At 57.1% G+C, this 20,367-nt stretch overlaps 1 protein-coding gene across 3 annotated transcripts in view; it reads left to right on the top strand.

Annotated features, from left to right (window-relative positions):
* The window catches only part of AOAH (acyloxyacyl hydrolase), a 215,474-nt gene extending 195,250 nt beyond the window's left edge, over positions 1 to 20,224 (top strand). The window contains exons 16-20 of one of the 3 annotated variants that reach the window (XM_027769768.1): positions 4,741 to 4,799; positions 4,876 to 4,935; positions 6,357 to 6,453; positions 13,276 to 13,352; positions 19,018 to 20,224. In XM_027769768.1, the coding sequence (XP_027625569.1) occupies positions 4,741 to 4,799; positions 4,876 to 4,935; positions 6,357 to 6,453; positions 13,276 to 13,352; positions 19,018 to 19,251 (527 nt within the window). In that variant the 3' untranslated portion in view covers positions 19,252 to 20,224. Of the gene's footprint in view, positions 1 to 4,740; positions 4,800 to 4,875; positions 4,936 to 6,356; positions 6,454 to 13,275; positions 13,353 to 15,930; positions 16,311 to 19,017 lie in introns of those variants that run through there. The other 2 variants (XM_027769767.1, XM_006143018.3) reach the window with 2 other exon arrangements.
* Positions 20,225 to 20,367: the final 143 nt, after the last annotated feature.

A 20,367-nucleotide genomic window follows, 5' to 3' on the forward strand; every position in this document is an offset into this window, starting at 1 on the left:
AAGTGTGTCAGGGCAGGACGGTGAGGCAGGAAGAGGATGGGAGTGTGGGAGTGGCCACACTCCCTGTTAGACATCACCGGAGAGCCCTGCGACCCTGCCTCGGCCCTGCGTGGACAGCAGCTAACTAGCTGATGGTCACAAGGAACTGCCCTTTCCTGGTGCCACCTCACCCAGCTCCTAGGACACCCCACGCCACAGTGAGCTGAAGGTCCAAGCAATTCCTTAGGAGAAGGGGAGTGATTCAAAGAGAAAGGCCTGAAAGTCGTTTCTCAGTGCCCTTCTGAGTGGGCGGGCGTGGAGACCACGGTTTCCCAGCTGGGGCCGTCAGAGCTTGCTGGTCACACAACTTCCGGTCTGCGTTTTCAGCCTCCCCATGTTCTCTTCCCAAAGTCCCTGTGGAGGCCAACGTCCCCCCTCCCACTGCAGGAAATTCCCACACGAGCGAAAACGCGGGGTCTCTGACCATCCACCAGGGAGGATGACGGTAGGTGGAGGGCCCCAGCTCCCACCAAGGAGACGAGGTTACTTCCCGCTAGGTCCCTGCAGGGCACCATGGACGCGAGTGCCCAGTGGACATGGGCCTCACCCAGGGAAGCCTCTCCTGTTCACGCGACTTTGGCCTCGGCCCTAGGGACAGCTACGTGACTCCCACCGGAGCACCCCATTCCGGCTGCACACTCGTGATGGGCAACCACGCGGGTGATGGTCACGAATGTTTCTCTGGACCACGGGTATGAGAAGGTGCAGTTCCTTCAACATACCCTTCTCCCCTGCTGAGGAAGGCCTGGGAAGGGGAGGTGGAGGCGGAGCACACCAGTGAGGGCTTGCCTGGCTTTCTGATTTCGAATCCCATCTCCATCGCGAACTCTGGTTAAACTGCCTCCAGAAAGTCTTTCACACGTGCCGTGCAGTCCTCGGACCTAACCACAAGTGGCCACGATTCCATGGAAGCTGGGAAGGACGGGAAGGAAGCAAGGTGATGGGGAAGCACTGTCCACTTCCGGGGCTTCTCTAGGCCGGTGGGCCTCCACCAAGGCCAGCCACACCAGTCATCAGGCAGCACCTGTGGAGGAGGCCAGGGGTACCGGTGAGCACCCCGCAATACGCAGGACAGCCCCCCATGCTGGAGAACGCCGGCGGTGCCGGCTGAGAAACCATGCCAGGCTTTGCTTGGCCTTGCATGGCCTCTCTCTGGCCACTGCACGAGGCTTCGTCACACGAGGGGGACCGAGGAAAAGGTGGACCGGCTTCGTTCTATACACACAATACTAGTTTGAGAAAAGACAGAAACTGAAGCAATCTGAAATCATCTCACATTTGTTTAATGTTTTAAAATAATTATTCACATCCTGAATTATCCCTGCTGCCTGGTTGCCATGGGAAATAAATGATAAATTTATCAATGAAGCCTCGGGGTCCTTCCTGGAAAGACTGGAGAAGTAGGTGGGACCCACCCGGCTTCCCTGCTCCTCCTCCGCCAGGGCTCGTAGCTCCTGAGCTGAGGGACTTGCAGAGAGGGTACCGCTCCCACCCCAGCCGCGTCCGTGGTCCTCAGTCCCGCCAGGCAGGAGCCAGCAGTGAGGCCGAGCGGAGGCGGGCAGCCTCACACCTCCAAGTCTCCACGGTTCGGTTGCTGGCTCTAAATCTTGGCTATTTCAGCAGCCAGATACTCCGGCCCGGTTGCCAGGGCTCTGCTAAGGGTTGTGTAAAGCAGGACAGGCTCTGTGTCTGAGCCTAGAACCTTGGTAATGATCGTCTCCAGACTTGGCTTAATGATTGGGCAGCAGTTCAGGCAGCAGCGGGTGAGGGGAGACCCCTCATGAGGATGCGTTCTCTGCTGCCCACTGTCCTCTGGGGACAGCAGGGGCACAGCCTGACCATCCAGCAAAAACAAGGATGCCACGGCATCGGATCAGCGCCAGCCCCGACAGGCCCCCGCCTGGCTCCCGCCAGGGAGAAGGGAGTGACGACGCACCCCTCCTCAGCTGTGTCCAAGTCACCTCGGGTCAGTGGCTGGCTGCTGGGGCTGGGACACCACTCCGTCGCCGCCAGGAGACACCGCTGCCGGGAGAGCTGGCTGTGAGCAGTCGCCGGGAAGCAAGTCTCAGGCCGTGGGATCCAACGAGAAAAGTCAAGCTGGATCGGCCCTGAGCCTTCCTGGTGGCAGTTGGTAAGGAAGGCAGCCATTCGAGAGATGAGGCGGGAAGACCGATTCTGTGCGGGGGTGAGAGGGCACGAGGAGAGAGAGGAGAGACAGTGTCACCGGAGAGAGCACGGCACGCAGGCCCTGGCCGAGGGGGCAGCACGGTGACCATGTGCCAGCCTCAGCGTTCTGGGAGCTGTCCGAGGGGGAGGCGGCAGTGAATCACCCCAAATGGCCCGGGCACAGCAAGGTCAGAGAGCACACGCTGGGAGCCGCGTGGGAGGCCAGGGCTTGGTTCCCGGGGCAGTCCCAGGGGGCAGGGAAGGCTGAGGAAGAGGACTGCAACACGGGACCTCGGGAGGGTGCTTCCCTCTGCGGGCCTTTCTCTCTCCCACTCTCTCAAGAACAAATGAACTTAAAAAAGAAGAAGAAGAAGTCAGGAATTGCCGACTACACGTAACTCTGCAACTGTCCCCCTTAAAGGGCCTCTGCCACGAATCGACAACTTCCTCTGGCCCCAGTGACTCAACCTTGAAACCAAGTGACTTTATTTTTTCAAGGTGTTTGCCATATGGAGCATGTGCTCACCAGAGACAGGGAGGGCACGTGAGAAGTCACCCGGGGGTGGCCAGCTGCACTCTTCTCCGTTCTCCTCTCAGGAATTGAGCCGTGCACATACGCGCCTGGCACGATGTTCAAGCCTCCGGGTCTGGGACGTGCCGCAGGAAGTCCAGCACCTTGACCACTCCCCCACCTGCTGGCCCCAAATACCCCGTTTGAAATACCTCGGAGTTCCTGCTCTGCTACTGACTCTCCGTCTGAACGAATGTGGTTTTAGTGCGCTCGGATGGGATGTCGTGGAGGGGGCTGGCCTTCGTCGTCCTAAGCTTTATGGTCCTAGGGTCTCAGTTACATGCCCAGCATTAAACAAATGCTGAGACCCTGCCCTGAGGAACTCGCCGTCGCTGGGACAGTCCGCCGCCCTAGCCAGCCGGGGAGAGCCTGCCTGTACCCTCACAGGGAGCCCGTGACGGCCCCTCGCTGGGCAGGCCCCCTGGCCCCCACCATTCACACTCATGTGCACACATGCACACATGTGTACATTCACACACACACATAACCCATAGTTCCTCAGCCCTGCCTCCCACCCTCCCCCCTGCTCCTGCTCCACATCCCTACTTCTGCCCCTGCCCCTGCCCCTGCCCCGGGCATTCTTGGTCATCGTTTTTCGCTAGACAGACTTTTGGGCTGGAGAGTCAGACGCAATGGCTACACATGTACATGAAGGCAGGGCCGGCATTTACCCCGGAGCCTGAGGGTGCAGAACTACAGCAGGGTAAAGGGAAGTCTCGAAAACTCAGGCGTGGCCAGCAGGCAGTGCCAGTGAGGAAGAAGTCCCCTCTTCCCTTAGCCTCAGCCACAAGCCCTCGCGCAGCTCCTCAGGTGTCTGCGGAGGCGGGAGAGTGGCCTCGTGGGCCGGAGGGCTGAGCCAGCAGGAGCTCAGGGCTCCACACCAGGCTCCCACAGCGAAGCCAGGACAGAGCGGGGCGGGCACGCGTGTGAGGGTGACCATGCAGAAGCCGGTGCCGAAGGGTGGCCGGGGGTCACCACGACATTAACGAACCCGCCCACACAGAGTGCAGTTTTCCTCATGACAAGGAAATCGAGTCTACCTTTCAGTCCAGCCGAGCGGAGATAAGTGGAAGGACTGTCCCGGCACCTCCTCTTCCCCGTGCCCGGGGCCGGGCGTTGTTACCCTCCTTGATTTGCTAAGCCAGTGGGACGTGCTCCTGGAGGTGGCATGGGTCCTTTGCCCGAGACTTGGGGGCCTGGGTTTCGTGTTGGTCACAGCATGGGAGCTGACTTTCCTCTGGGGGTGGCATTGTGAAGGCGGGGCGTGTCCAGGAAGGCGGAATGACCACAGGTCGCAGGACACAGGAGGTGCTCAGAGGGGCCCCGGCACCACACTCGCCCGCCGGCCTTGCGTGCTCTAATCTGCTCCAGAACCAAGTGTCAGCCAGGTGCATGTGACTCAGACTCAGAATCTGCAGCGTGGGTGGCTGGTCCCCCAGGGCTGTGCTGGGGCACACCCCACGAACCAAGGCACCCTGAAGGCCTGCAGGTCCCTGAACTGCAGAGCCCACGTGGTCAGGGCTGCAGATGCTCAGAGCACCCTGCCGGGGCCTTGGCCTGGGACCTGGGTCAGCTTCCATGGAGTGCCCCTCCCCTCACAGGGGCGTGGCCTGTCTTACCACGGGCAGGAGGAGCCCTGCTCTGCAGGGTTGTGTCCTGGCGCTCTGGTCAATTTCGGGCTTAGGGACACGCGGGTCACTTCCCCTAAAGTCCGGAGGAGACCTGCCCCTCCGCCCTGTGCAAAAGCTCTCCAAGGCAGCAGGTGCCCTAGCACCCTCTCTGATCCCCTGGCCTGAGTTCTGAGGGCTAGAAAGCAGGGAAGCATTGCCGTCCCTCAGGAGCAGAGCTGCAGGGAGCTCGGGGAGGCCCTGGAGGAGCCAGCCTTCTGTGGGGAGCCATGGCCACCCAAGGGTCTCTCACTGTTGCTGCGTCTGGGCCTGACAGCATTTGCCTCTGTCTTCCAGGCCAGCTGAACCGAGACGTGACGTACGCACAGCTCTACGCCTTCCTGAACTGCCTCCAGGTGAGCCCCCGCCTCAGCCCAACGGCCTGGCCCGTGGCGGCTCCCCTCTAACCGGAGTGCTGTCCCCTGTCCCCAGGTCAGCCCTTGCCATGGCTGGATGTCTTCCAACAAGACGCTACGGGCCCTCACTTCAGAGGTAGGACTGCCGGGGGCCTGTCGACACCATCTTGGGTCGTTCTTTCTGTTTGCTGCAGGCAGGTTCTGGCAGGGAGATGGTCTCCCAGCTGGGCACACACTGCAGGGTGCCTGAGGGGCCAGGACAACTGGAGTGCCCCGTCTCCACCCACCTCTCTCTTACCCGTTCCTCTTAGCAGTCACTGTCTGTGACCTTGTCTCTCTCATGCATGCACACGTGTACACACACACACTGACAGCCATTACAGCTGGCCCTAGGCATGCAGTGGAGGGAGAGAACTGAGCCCCCTTAGCCCAGAGAGTGACCGGAGTGCTCCTGAAATCTACAAGGCCCTTCCTCACTTCTCTGAAGGAATCCATTGCTCAAGCGAAATGGTTAACAATTCTTTCTTCTTTTTATTTATTACTTATTTAAATCACTTATTTAATTTTATTTAATGCTATTATTATTATTATTATTTTTAATTTGACCAAAGAGAGAGAGAGAGAATGAGAAAGCAAGCTGCCAGGTCTGGGACTCAAACCACTGTTGGCCGTGTAGGAGTCCAGCACCTTAACCACCAGGCCATCTGCTAGCCCCTGGTTTGCAATTCTTTAAGAAATGGAAAAAAAAAAAATCTTTGTATAAGATTTACTTCATCTTTTTTTAACAAAAGAAATATATTTTAATTAAAAAACTTAGTGAGCACACAACAAAAGAAAATCACACAATAGTAGCAAAAATCTTTCAGTATTCTCCCGCCGGAAGTTAATATATGTGTCGTCTTTCCAGTTTCGCTTCCACAGGGAGATATTTGGGTCGTGCATCCACAGTGGGAGCATCCGGTGCTCTTTCACGTCTTCCAATGTTCACACGTTGCTTCTTCGTATCACAAAGTTGTAACCATGTTTAAAGACACACGTCTGACCATGCCTTGATTAATTCACCCCTCAGTGTTGGGCATATGGTTTGTTTTCATCTTTCACTGCGATCAATCGATAAATCGCATCGTGATGAAAAAGCACGTGTATGAGGAGCACGCCTCTGCATACAACTCCGCCTCCTCCAGGTGCAGTCCTAGGCACACTGTGGGTGAGAGGGCAGGCCGTGTGCAGGGGTTTGATCTGGAGGGCCGGGTTGCCCCTACAGAGGTCGAACCATTCGCCATGATCGTGGCTGCTCACCCTGCGTCAATGCCACGGGAGAAAGTGGCAACTTACAGCTGTGATTTACACAGCTCTGACTCCCAGTGAGCAATTTTCACCCATTCATCGGCCACTTGTGCTGAACAGAGTTTAACGTGCGGGCCGCTCTCTGCCGGCGGTGGTCGGGGCGAGGAGAGGGGAGCAGGGCCGAGGGTCCGTTTCTTTGTCCTGCCTGAATTGTCTGCTGAAGTCCAAGCCCATGTCTCACGGAATCCTCCTCGTTTCTTTTGTATTCAGAGAGCGAAGCAACTCTCCAAGACTCTGGAGAGAATTGCAGACAGCGAGAGATTTACGAACCTCAATCTTTTCTACATGGATTTTGCCTTCCAAGAAAGTAAGTTGCTTGGTTTCGGTATTGACGGAGCGTAAACGCCGCCAGCAGAACAGGGCCTGTCTGGCAACGTGCTCATAAACCAGCGGGTGGCGGCCTGGTGGGATTGCTCCTGCCTCACTGGACAGCTAGCAGCTCTCAGAGGGGGGCCTTCTGGAAAGGTGGGGCTTGGCCTTACCTCCTTACCTCACCAGCATTTTAGAATCCCCGGAGCAAGGGAGTCAGCAGGTAGCGTGTGCTTAAGGTGCTAAGCTCCCACGTGGCCAACCGTGGCTTGCGTCCCCAACCTAGCAGCTTGAAAACCATGCCAGGTGCATGTGCATGCATGCCCAAAATCCCAAGAGAGGAGAACGGAGGAGGGATTGCCATGCGGCATCTCCCTTGAGGCGTGATTTCTCACTTTCCTTTCTCACCTTCTCTCTCTGGCGAGCATACACACCCGGTAGCAAAATCTTAAAAACAAAACAAAGAATCGCTGAAACAATAGAGCCAGAGACCTTTGGGAAACAGTTCTGGGCTGGGAGCCCAAGAAATAGGTTATGGAGGTCTAGCAGGTGGCATAGAGGTTAAGGTGCTGGATCCCACATGGCCAACTGCTCAATTTTTTTAAATTTATTCATTCATTTATTTTAATTTGACACAGAGAGAGAGGGAAAGTGAGAAAGCAAGCCACCAGGCCTGAGACTCAAACCATGGTCTGCCATGTGGGAGTATCCAGTGCCTTAACCAGAACACCACCTGCTGGTCCCCCAACTGCCCAATTTGAATCCTGGACCCAGCAGCATAGGGGTTTTGCTGGACTCCCACATGGCTGACCATGGTTTGAGTCCTAGACCTAGCAGCTTGAAAACCATGCCAGGTGCATGTGCATGCATGCCCAAAATCCCAAGAGAGGAGAACGGAGGAGGGATTGCCATGCGGCATCTCCCTTGAGGCGTGATTTCTCACTTTCCTTTCTCACCTTCTCTCTCTGGCGAGCATACACACCCGGTAGCAAAATCTTAAAAACAAAACAAAGAATCGCTGAAACAATAGAGCCAGAGACCTTTGGGAAACAGTTCTGGGCTGGGAGCCCGCAGGCCAGTGGAAGCACCTGTCTGTGCTGGCCACGTGAGCAGTGCCAGGTTACCCACCGGCTGCAGAACGCAGGCATGGCCATGAGCGAGGAAAGGTGGGGCTTGGCCTTACCTCCTTACCTCACCAGCATTTTAGAATCCCCGGAGCAAGGGAGTCAGCAGGTAGCGTGTGCTTAAGGTGCTAAGCTCCCACGTGGCCAACCGTGGCTTGCGTCCCCAACCTAGCAGCTTGAAAACCATGCCAGGTGCATGTGCATGCATGCCCAAAATCCCAAGAGAGGAGAACGGAGGAGGGATTGCCATGCGGCATCTCCCTTGAGGCGTGATTTCTCACTTTCCTTTCTCACCTTCTCTCTCTGGCGAGCATACACACCCGGTAGCAAAATCTTAAAAACAAAACAAAGAATCGCTGAAACAATAGAGCCAGAGACCTTTGGGAAACAGTTCTGGGCTGGGAGCCCGCAGGCCAGTGGAAGCACCTGTCTGTGCTGGCCACGTGAGCAGTGCCAGGTTACCCACCGGCTGCAGAACGCAGGCATGGCCATGAGCGACCCCAGCCACAGCAGCCGTGCGAACTCTCGGGCCCCGCCACCGGGAACCCAGGCAGCATCTCCAAGAGCGGGACCCGAGAGCTTGCCTGTGGCCAAGCGAGCTCCCATGTCCCAACTTCCTAGCCCGGTACAGAACTTTCTAGCGCGTGAGCCAACGGAGGACTCAGTGGCGAAATCAGGGCAGCTCCTGCCTTCCTCGCCACGCCTGGACTCAGCACGGTCCGTTGCCCGCTGTAATCCTGCCAGCTGTATCTTCATGGCTAAGTGGCTTTTACACCAGAGAAAAGCCCCCTGGGGCTTGCCAGCTGAGAGGCTGCTAGGGAAACGCTCTGCAGTGTGCAGAGGAGGGAGGTCTCTCCTCTGTCCCGCCACACCCCAGCCCCAGCATCTGGCCTGGAGCAGATGGCCCTCACGAATGATCAGACAGTGCATTAGCTGACACGCTTCGCACTGAGGCTCCAGAGCTCCAAATCCGAACTCTCTTCTACGGCAGTCATCTCCCTTAACTGGGCTTCCTGCCTCAGCGATACACGTTTCTCTCATGGGGAGAGACATTTTGATAAATAACCTCTCATTAAAATGCAGAGCCGAAGGCTCATTAATGAATCCTGGTATAAACAAGCACCCTCCGAGTGATCTTTGAGCATCGCCAACCTTGAATATAAAGTTATTAAAAATATAATAATGGCTAGCATTCGCATGGGATTTTTATATCCCAGAGTGAGTTCTAGTTCTGTCATTTATGATCTTTGGGACTCTGGGAAGTCTCTGAACATTTTTCTTTTTAAAGTTTTTGCCATAGGGCATGTGTGCTTGCCAGAGAGACAGGAGAGTGAGAGGGAAAGTGAGAAATCACCCCCCAGGGGAGAGCTACACCACAGTCCCTTCTCCTCCATCCTCCTCCTGGGACTTCAGACACGCACACGTGTGCCCAGTGTGAGTTTCAAGCTGCCGTGTCCAGAACTGGAACCGTGGTCGACCATGTGGGAGTCCAGTGCCCCAACCACCATGCCACCTGGTGGCCCCACTCTGAACATTTATAAAACTCCCCTTTCCAGACCTGGAAATGAGGGTGCCATGTCTACCTGGCGCATCTGTGATGGTCATGTGACATGGCGTTGCATCCCCTACGTGCTGTGTGGGGATGGGGACATTGCCAGGACCAGGAAAGAGCGTGTCCCCACATCCTAGCCATCAGCGTGTGCTTCTGGGAAAGCACAGAGCACACCCCAGAGCTGGTGACCGATGCAGAGCACGGGCCCTCCCCCGCCAGAGCCCGCCGTGAGGAGCCCACAGCCACCCGTACGCCGTGACAGTTCCACACGTGGAGTTCTGAGGTGTCCGGGACGGTTCGATCAGTCAGTCCTCGGATGTTTCGCGAAGTCCTGCTACGTGCCAGGAGCTGGGTCAGTGCTGGAATGCAGTTGTTAGAGACAGATGCCAACCTAAAATAGTAACAGTAATAAACTGTGAGGCAAAGGGTGTGAGCCAGATTGGAGGGCTGCAGTCCAGCACGCTGCCCGGCGGGCATAGCCAGGGTGCCCTGGCCAGGGCACCAAGTCCTTACGGCCCTCAAGCAGGGCTTAGAGGCAGAGCCACGAGCAGGGGGCAGGGAGGGGCTTCTGCCAGTGTCCGGGGACGGCTACCTTGGCTCCCAGGCTTACTCCAAGTGCGGCGTTAGTGCACGGTCGTACGCAGACTCAGCAGGGGCTGTCGCCGGGTCGCAGTGGTCCGTATGCACGGCTGCAGTTCTGCCCGAGTTGTAGGAAGAGCAGGCTTGTCATCAGGCACGCCGGCGTGAGAAAACACTCCCTCCGTGGCCTTCCCGCCTTGGGTTAGGCACAGCTGACACAAACGACCCCAATTTGACTTTGACAAACTCCCACACTGAGCAGCTCTTTGCTCCACGGAGGCGTCGAGAGGAGAGCCCTCCCCTCGACCCAGCGGCGAAGAGCACCAGCTCACCTGGGAGCAGAGCCTCAGCAGCCCCGGTTCTCACAGGAGCAGCGAGTGCAGTAAAAAGTGAAAGCGTAGCTAGACCTAGCTGGAACCACGTCGGCGTGGCCGGAAGCTCCCAGGAGTGTCTGCCTGCTCGGCGATGCCCACCCCCAGCTCAAGGCTTCTCCTTCTTTGTAATCTCCTGCCATGCTTAAAATAAGGGACCAGCAGGGACCAGCAATTAGCATAATGGCTATGTCACTGAACTCCCATGTGGCCGACCGCAGTTCAAGTCCCGGACCCGGCAGCTTATACTCATGCCCGGTGCATGTGCGTGCATGCCCAAGATCCCGAGAGGAGATTGGAGGAGAAGGAAGGGATTACAGCTTGGCCATCCCCCCTGGGGGGGATTTCTTGCTTTCTGTCTCTGTCTTTCTGGCAAGCGCACATGCCCTATAGCAAAAGTCTCTCTCGTTTCCCTTCTGGGGGGTAGCAGAACAGAAACAGGGCTGCGTGTGGCACACCTGACCTCCGCGGGAAAAAACCAGCCGCTCACTGGCACCCCCGCCCATCCTCATCAGCGTATGTAAAGTAACTCCTACACGCTTCCAGGGCCGTGTAGACGGGTCATAAATGCTTAGTCCACTTCAACGTCCAGCCGCTCCCATCACCGAGCACGCTGTGGGTTATGTGGTGTTCCTTCCAGCACCGCGTGGAGGAGACGCAGCCCGTTGTCACGGTGGTCCCCTTCATCAGGGACCAGAGCCCTGCAGCGCCCAGGGAATCTGCAGTCTTCGGGGTCAGCGCACCCCTCCTCTCGCTTCGGCGCTGTACTTGCGCTGACAAGTGCTCACTAAGGTCGTTTCCCATGACACGCAAGTCCACGATTTCACGTCCTGCTGATGGAGCAAGCTGCAGTCGAGGACCCGTCACTAGAGGGGAGACGGGACCTGCTAGCTCTCTGCCCTGGCAGCCTCTGCCCCCAGAAAGATGGCCGTTCAAACCCCACGGACCGTCCATGCTCCTCGGAGACGTTTAATGCCCATTTTCTGAGGGACAAACAGGAATCCACTTACCTATCGGGTCACCGGAAAAGTCATGACATATTTTTCTGTTTTCCTATGTAAAAATGTATCCTGGCTTTTCCGATGACCTGGTACTCTGAATTATGGCCCAGGGAGGAGAGAGAGCAGTTTTCCCAGCCTGGCCCTTGGAAGGCTTGCACCACCCAGTTAGCCCTGAGGCGAAGACCCTGTCTGGTGTTGCATTTCTCCCAGGGAAGCAGAGTTTCATCCTGAGATGAAAGGTGGGCAGGGGGGTGGCATTCTGCCTAGCACCTGTCACAAGACTGAACACCCCCTGAACTGCCTGTGGACAACCGAAGCTACCTGTGAGTTCTACAGCCCCGAGGGCTGCCCAGACGCTGTGACCAGCAGCCCTACAGACACAGCGATGGCGTGAGAAAAACGCGTTTCCCACTGGGAATGGATGGGCTGTGGTCGGCACCTCCCGACAGACTCTTTGAGTACCTGCTGTCGGATCTTGTGTGCCAAGTCAGTTAGGGGAGGATGGGAGCTGGAGCAGGAAGAAGGCCGTGGACGCACTATCGCTGACATCATAGGATTGCTGGGGCATGGTGACACTCAAGAGGGGACCCTCCCGCTGCCCCCAGCCAGGGCTCAGCTCTGCTCCCTCACGCTTAGCAAGTAAACGGCCCCTTTTCCTGTATGCTTTCGCTCCTGAGCTTCCTCTCAGAATCCCAGTTCTGGGACTGCTGAGGCCAACAGGGGGAGCAGAAGGGAATGACCGTCCCCTCTCCTTGTGAAAATAGTCATAATCTGATGATTGAAGTTGTCTCTTCTTCCCACGAAGATGACTAGCAACTCCTCTTCCTTTCGCTAAGGGCCGTAGTTTTTAGTCTGTGAGTAACACACGTAAAATTCAAACCAAAATGGAAACCGCCTAGAATAACTTCCAGCCTAGGTGCCAACCTTGAATCACACTCGGGGAAGCTCGAGTGTTAGCAAGTCTGACCTTTCGAAGCCTGAGCTCCTGGGAGACTCTTCTCTCAAGAAACACGATCTTGATTCAATTGTGTTTCCTTAACCAGCGTGAATCCGCTTTACACTGCGGATTTTCAGATCTTGTGATCACTATAATTCTTTCCTAGATTTTTTTCTTGGCCATTAAAGTTACGAGATTTGATTTAACTTGTCACTCATTCTTCTGTACACACACGGAGAGTCAGAGCGCTGTAAGAGGCTTTCTGGGCCAGCCCCACTGAGCAGTGAGTAGGCACTGCAGAGGAAGCTGGATCCCACATAGATGACCAGGGTTCCATCCCAGCCCCGTCAGCCGCACACGAGGCACACAGCTGTGCCCAAGATCCCGATGTGACAGAATTGGAGGGAAAAGGATTGCAGCGTGGCCAGGCCCCGCGTGGGGATGCTCTCAGACCAGCACATGTGCATGCCCTCCTGCAAAAACAGAAAAGACCGCCTACCCTACTGGGTCAAAGGACACCCGCGTGATCTGGGTCAGCCCCCGGGCTTGCTGTGCATCTATGCAAGACGGTGTTTCATGTCTTACTCATCAGTTCTGCCATAGTGTGCATGTACTCACCAGAGAGACAGAGAGACAGCGAGAGGGAGCCTGAGAGACAATGAGAGGGGAGGTGACTACCCTCCCTTGGGTGGCCACGCTGCAGTCCCTCCCCACCTGCAGTGCTGTTCTGGCATCACTGAAAACGAGGGCTGGCCAGTGGCATGGTGGTTGAGACAGCAAGATCCCTCACGACCAACAGCGCAGTTCGGGTCCTGGACCCAGCAGCTGGAAAAACATTCTAGGCATGTGTGCATGCGTGCCCAAGAGCCTAGGAGGATGGAGGAGGAGGGACTGCGGTGTGGCCACCCCCGCGGGCGTGCTGTCTCATGCTGCCGCTCTTTGTCTCACTGGTGAACACATGCCCTAGAGCAGAATTACATACGAATAGACATAGACATAAACACGCACACACAGTAGGGCTACACTGGCGCAGGATATTCTAGGGCTCGTTTTCCCAAGCTTGGGAGAAATCGCCACGAGAAGGTCGTTCCTGCTCAGACACCCGCAGCCCAGCTCACAGCTCCGAGCCAGCCCAGGCCGGATAGCAGGAGCCTGGGAGGGTGGGGGGCGGCTCTAACGCCCTCCCCCCTGGCCCTTGCCCTCGGGCGTCGACCCTGGCTTGTGACGTTTCTGACCCCTGTCTGTGTGCCCTGCAGTCACAGAGGAGTGGCGGAAGAGAGGCGGGCAGCCCTGGCAGCTCATCGAACCCGTGGACGGATTCCACCCCAACGAGGTGAGCACAGCCTCGCGGGCGGCAGGGCTGCCGCGTACTCTGTGTACCCTTATGCGGTGTGTGTTTGTTTTTACCCTGTCTTGTTCCAGAAAAGATTTTTGTGTGTATTTACTTATTTATGTGTTCCGTGAGGAAGGGAAACAGTCAGGCTTCCCTGGCAGGTCCCCCTTACGTGGTCCACCCCGTCTCGCCAGCCCTAGCTCACGGGCACACGCACATCTGGCGTGCTCGGGGGCCCCGATCACAGACCCAGGACCTTGCCCGCGTGGCACTGTGCAGTTGCCCTGCACCCGCCGCCTGGCACCCGGAAGAAAACGGCAGTGATGCAGTGTGTGTAATAGAAGATCCGATTAACAATGAAGTGGCTGTTCGGAGAAGAGGAAAACGGGGCCGAAGTTACACCGGCCCGCCCTGGAGCAGGTGCTGCGCGTGGAGAAGCCGCTCCCGCGTGGCAGGCCGCGGGCCGAGCAGGGCCCTGGTGGCTTGAACGCTCCGAGCGCGTGTGCACCTGTCCGAATCCTTACAGGATGGGAACGGAGCAGGGGGGCCTGCAGCGTGACCTGCCCGAAGGGGCGGGCTGGGGCGCCTGGTCGCACGCTCGCTCTCTCTCACGAGCACACGGGCCCAGATTGCTGACTTGGTGTCCCGCTTGTGGGTCGTGTTCCGGGCAGCCCTGAGAAACCAGCAAGGGCACGTGGGGACCTGTGCTCTCCAGCGGCCGACGCACAGGGGGGTGTGCGGCCTCCTTAAGGCTGGAAATACCGAGTTCTGAACGTCCCACGAAGATTCTGCAAGTGAGATCTGTGAGAACCTTCCTCTCTCTGGGTCCTTCTCGAGAGGACACTGTGAGAGCAAAGCAGCCCCTTCACGACGCAGCGGGGCTGTCCCCTGGGACTCCCAGGGCCCTTCGCGGAGCTCTGTTCTGGCGCCGGGAGTCCCTCCCAGGCCACGCCTCACCCCTCTGCCTGGACTTCAAGCAGAGAAGCTCCACTTTGACCCTCACAAGCTGGACTTGCTCCTGACGCCCCTTAGACTAAGAAAAGGAAAAGACCAGGAGGGTTCTGCCACTTCCAGGATTCCAAGGCCAGTCCTCCACAGGGGCGACGAGCCTCTGCCCTCAGCCATCCCCGGGACTGGGCACGGTGGTGAGGCTGGTGACCAGGGGACAGACCTGAGCACACCCGGGGCACCCCGAGGCCACAGTCTCCATGGCCAGCCAGGTCACCAGGGTGGCCAATCACCTCAGGGGCCTGAAGGGGACTACAGCCCGCCCTCCCCTGAAGGGAGTCCCATGGGCAGGGCTAAGAACTGCTTCAAAGGGGAAGAGGGGCCGCTCCCTGAGGGCGAGTGAACGGGAGCCCGCAGTCCCGGAGCCCCCAAAACCCCAGGAGGAGAATCGACCCCTTCTTTAAGGGACTGTGGCGGCCCTTCCCCCAGGGGATGATTTCTCACTTGGCCTCTCACCTTCTCTGTCTCTCTCCTGCAAGCACACTTTTAAGAAAGGGTCCAGCAGAGGGCGCAGTCACATCACTGGACTCCCACACGACCCACTGAGGTGTGAGTCCTGGACCCGGCAGCTTGAAAATCACACTGGGCACATGTGTGTTCATGCCCAAGATCCCAGGAGGAGAATGGAAGAAAAGGGATTGCATGCAGTGTGGCCAACCCCTCTGGGGAATAATTTCTTGCTTTCTGTGTCTCTGTCTCTCTGGCAAGTGCACATGTCCTATAGAAAAAATCTGTCTCAAAAAAAAAAAAAAAGAAAAGAAAAAAGTATCAAGTCATTATAAGTTTTTGGTAAAACCTACACAATTTTTCTCTGAATTACATTTATTCTTTACAAAGATTACACAAAGGTGGGAACCAGCAGTTAGCATAATGGCTATGTCGCTGGACTCCCACATAGTCAACCGCAGTTCGCGTCCCGGACCTGGTGGCTTAGAAGTCACGCCGGGCGCGTGTGCGTGCATGCCCAAGATCCCAAGAGGAGAATGGAGGAGAAGGGATTGCGGCATGACCATCCCCCCTGGGGGGTGATTTCTCGCTTTCTGTCTCTATGTCTCTGTCTGTCTGGCGAGCGCACGTGCCCTATAGCGAAAACCTCTCCAAAAAAAAAAAAAAAAGATTACACAAAGGTAATTATTGTTTAGGGTTTGTTTTTTATGGTGGTTTTACTAAAGAGTTCTAGTTTTATTGCAAAATACAGCCACAGACCGCTTACCGCTGTTTGGTGGGCGACAGATCAGGTACACCAGGGTCCTGTAGAAGCGCATGGCCACACCCCACGGCCGAGCACGGAGGGCTCGGCATCCAGGCCTGTGTGAGCACTCCCTGTGGAGGTCACACTGTGACGAGAACACCTCACCACGCGTTTCTTGGAACGAGTCTCGTCATTAAGTGACTCGTGACTGCAAAAACAATCGGCGTATGAAGTGGGAAAATGGAGGACTCCAGACTGTGGCCAGCCATAACCACTCCCACAACCTGGGTGGGCGCTGTCCCAGAGTCCCCTTCTGGGACAAGAGAGCCCCTGGCGAGCCCCGTCCCCAGCTCAGTCCTGTGTGCTGGCTCTCCGCAGGTGGCCTCGCTGCTGCTGGCGGATCACTTCTGGAGGAAGGTGCAGCTTCAGTGGCCCCAGGTCCTCGGGAAGGAGAATCCCTTCAACCCCCAGATTGAAAAGGTGTTTGGCGACCAAGGGGGACACTGAGCATCTCAGCAGGCATGCCGACGGGGAGCAGGGAGCGCTGTGCGGACAGCCTGCGGCCGGACCGGGGACCCTACTGGGGCTGCCGTGCCCGGGGCCCAAAGCACCCTCTGGCAGCATCTTTGCACAGTCCTGGCCACGCCAGAATGACTCCGTGCGGCTCGCACTCCAGGACCCCTTCCCTTACAGCTGTCCCTGAGTAACCTGTAATAAAGCATTTTACCCCATCCCTGGCAGGGGTGTGTCGTGCCTCCCACAATGGATTGTTGCAGGAGGGGCTGGAAAAGCTCCCCCGGAAACCCGGTGCTGCGTGGCAATCTGCCCAGGGTCCCTGAGTGCCAGGGACTGACCCCAGCTCTCAAAGGTGGTTCAGCCTGCTCGGGCTCCCCAGGAAGCCTGCCAGGAGCTCCTCCAAGCAGAGACAGTGCAGGTCCCAGGTCCTGTGGGCCCACCTTAAAGACAGACGCTAACTGAAGGACAGACCCAAGTACATAGTGTAAGAACAGACGCCGCAAATCCCAAATTGTGACGAGTTGACCAGTGAGCCCCACAAAGTCAGGAAAACGACCTCTTTGTCTTTATAAGATTTCTTCATATTCTTTAGCTGCAAAATCTGATATCTTTTCCTTAAAATAATGACCATGACGTCATCTCTATAGAAAGGGCAGAAAAATGAACCGTGTCATCGTGGACGCTCAGAGGAGCCTCCCACTCTCCAGCTCCCATCGGTGTGGACTGGAGGGCGTTTCCCAACTGGGAAGGGCCCTGTCTTCTGCTTCGGATGCAAATGATCGAAGACTCACCGTCCAGTCCCGCTCGGGGTCGCCATGGCTGTACACACACAGGAACCGGATAACCCGGCTGCACAGCCTTCTGCTGTGTCCCCTCCCTCACCCACCTCTGGACACAGTCAGGAATCCAGGGCTGGGTCCCGTGAGCCCAGGTCACCTGACCCCTGGCACACCCTTGGAGAAGAATCAGCCAGTTCCTTACCCTAAGCAGGCTTAGGTGGGAGGACAAGGGTGTTCAGTCCTGAGTTGTGAGCCCTGATCCCCGGGCCTTCCAGGGGACACGTGCACTCACCAGAAGGGAGAAAGGGAGAGGGGAGAAGGCGCCCCCAGTGGCTGCAGTCATGCCACCAACCCTTCTCCTCATCCTTCCACCCTGCTGGGATCCGCCAGGTGCACGCTGCCGGTGATGCTGGAGGCTGCGGAAAGACTCCAGGTGGGCGCCCGAGTCTGCCGGGCTCGCAGGGGGTGCCCGTGACACTGCCCGACTGCAGGACGGCCCGGGGGGCTGCGGTGTGAGGACCACCCGCGCTAACTCCCTCTCTGGCATGTTCCTCAAGACTCCAGGCTGGACCTTGAACTGCAGTGAGTGACAGGGATATGGACCCCTTAGCCACTGGGCTCCGAGGCCAGCCCTGGGCAATTTTCATATGGGATTAGGCCCTTTGGATTCAAACCCTGAAGGAAAATGTTTTGTTTTGTTTTGTTTTAGTTTTTTATTTCATTTATTTCCTGAAAGAGATAGTTACCCTCCGTGGTGCTCATGCCACATTCCCCGGGCCGTCCTGCAGTCGGGCGCCCACCTGGAGTCTTCCCACGGCCTCCAGCATTACCCCTGCAATGCCCCTGGTCAGGCCCCGATAAAAAATGTTCTCAGGCCCCCCAGCAAAAACAGATAAGCTCAAAATTCACAAGATTTGTCCCATACACAACGAAGCAGGACCCGCACCCCTGGGGTCTCCTACTTTAACCCACCGGAAGGCCTTCTTACATGGGGTTCTCAGGGATCCGGGATTGAGGGTACCTGCAAATGTGAGTGGGAACTTCCGTCCTCACTGCCATCCCACTCAAACCCCGCTTTCCTCCCACGGTGAATGGAAGCGAGATAGCCCTGGCACCGGTGCGAAGGTGCTCCTCAGTGCACACTCCCTGCCGGTCTGAAGACACTCGGTAAGACGTCCACATCGGCCACGGGGGTGGGGTGTCATTCCCCCACACACCCTGTGACGTGGCCATCAGCCTGATCTAGCCCCGCAGAGCCACAGCTCTGGGACACGCTCGCAGGGTGAGGCTCAGAGCCCGCATGCCCGTCACCTGCTCACACTCGGCTGTCCGTGTGCTTCGTTTGAAGACACTGCATTTACTAAGACGCTCTCTCTCAGTGAGCTCAGAGCCAGCAGCCGCACTCAGGCCTTCACGAAGCTTCCCTGACCCGTGTTCTCGGTAAGGCCGTGACAGCCTGGCACATGCGGAGACCGCTCGGAGACCACTCAGCAGTGACATCGTCAGCAAAAGCGTAAACGTGCCCCAGACGTGGCACTGGATGTCCTGCGACCCAGCCCGGAGGTGACCCGGGCAGCACAGTGGCCCCTGGCCAACTTCCTGGGACCTCCCACACACCAGGCGTGTGCCCCAAGGCCATGGTGTGAAGACTCTGTTGGAGCCCCCCTCTTTCTGAAGAAATGAATAATTTTTTATTTTTAGTCAAGGAGGCTGGGGCCGGCAGGGGGTATCGTGGTTAAGGCACTGGACTCTCACATGGCCAACCGTGGTTTGAGTCCCAGATCTGGCAGCTTGGAGCTCACGCTGGGTGCATGTGCATGTGCATGCGAGCCCAAACTTCTAAAAGGAGGACGGAGAAGAGATTGCAGCATGGCCACCCCCACGGGGGCAGATTCCTCACTTTCTGTCTGTCTCTCCAGTAAGCGCACGTGCCCTATAGCAAAAATCTCTCTAAAAAGAAAAAAAAGGAGGCTCCCAAAGACCCCGTGAGCTGTCGTGATAGACAGATGTAGATACAAATATACGCACGGCACACACATCTGTGTGGAAAGACCTCCTCTGCGTGTATCGTGAGAACCCAGCACGTATGTATTGTGGAGCGCACACGTGCTGGTGTGGGGGCTGGGGCGGGGCCGGGCGTCACTTTGCACCTCTCATCTTTCACTGCTAGGCACGACCTCGCCGACTGGGCTCCATCGGCGTCCGCAGGGAGCGCGCAAAGCCGAGTCTGCGAGACCTGAGGAGCAGCTGCCTTGGAAGTCCTTCCCAGCCGCCCACACTTCCCAGCCCAAGTGACTGGACCCACACTGGGCCGTGCGGTTTAACAGAGTCAGAAGGGACGTGCACTAACGTAGGCCGGCTTGAAATATTTGAAAAACTTCTTGTGTATTTTCTCCTTCCATGAGGGAGAGGCGGGAGGACAAGGCCCCCAGTAGAGTCTTCATGGCTCAGCACACCCCGAAGCCCCAGCCCGCCTCGGACCATGGCACGCGCTTGCCTGGTCTGCTCGGAGACGTCTCCTGGGAACCTGGAGCTTCCCAGGCGCCCTGAGGGCTGGGTACCACTGCACCACCATCCACCCCCAAATGTTTTCATGACTGTGACATTTGATTTCGAGGGAGCTGGTTTTCTCTGTAACCCTTAGGTGTTTCATTCTTCGCATTTAGAAACGTTATTCTGAGAAGGGGTCTCCAGGCTCCCCCAGCTTGCCAAAGGGGGGCACAGCACGTAAAGGCTTCGTGGGGCAGGTGGGGGGTGCTTCCAGAGGGAAGAAGCCGCAGTCTGACCCGTTTGGAAGCCCAGGGTGACACAGCTGCACCCTGGCAGGTCACGGGGTGGAAGGCCCAGCACCCTCCCCGGCAGCTCCAGAGACAGGTCCCAGTAGGCCAGGGCCATGTCCCCACTGCTCACCTCGAGGCAGGCAGGATGTCTTTGGACCCTTTTCACGTGACGACAGTTTTCCAGCACCGCTCCAGCCCTGGCATGCGTGGCGTGTGCTCGCTGGGCTGCGTGGCTTTCCTGATGAGCGGCCGCGTCAGTATGCTACTCACATGCCGCTTTCTCATTAAGTCCGACGGCAGAGTCCGCGCTTGCTGGGGGGTGAGCTCCCCTAATCTGATCTGGCAGAGGATCCGGCATCAGTGTTCCTGCAACTGAGAGCTCTCTTAATCTGGTCCTTTGCTTGGGGTCAAAACGGAAGTGGGAGGGAGAGGTTGCTTTTAAAGCCTGTTTTCTGGGTCACTTCTTAAATCTGTAGTATCAAAAAATAATGACTTCAGGAACCAGCAGTTAGCGTAATGGCTATGTTGCTGGACTCCCACGTAGTCAACCAGTTCGCGTCCCAGACCTGGTGGCTTAGAACTCACGCCAGGCGTGTGTGCGTGCGTGCCCAAGATCCCAAGAGGAGGATGGAGGAGAAGGGACTGTGGTGTGACCATCCCTCCTGGGGGGTGATTTCTCGCTTTCTGTCTCTCTGTCTCTCTCTGTCTGTCTGGCGAGCGCACGCGTCCTATAGCGAAAA

Source organism: Tupaia chinensis, unplaced genomic scaffold (genome assembly GCF_000334495.1).
Source record: "Tupaia chinensis unplaced genomic scaffold, TupChi_1.0 Scaffold000088_1, whole genome shotgun sequence".
Classification (NCBI taxonomy): Eukaryota; Metazoa; Chordata; class Mammalia; order Scandentia; family Tupaiidae; genus Tupaia; species Tupaia belangeri.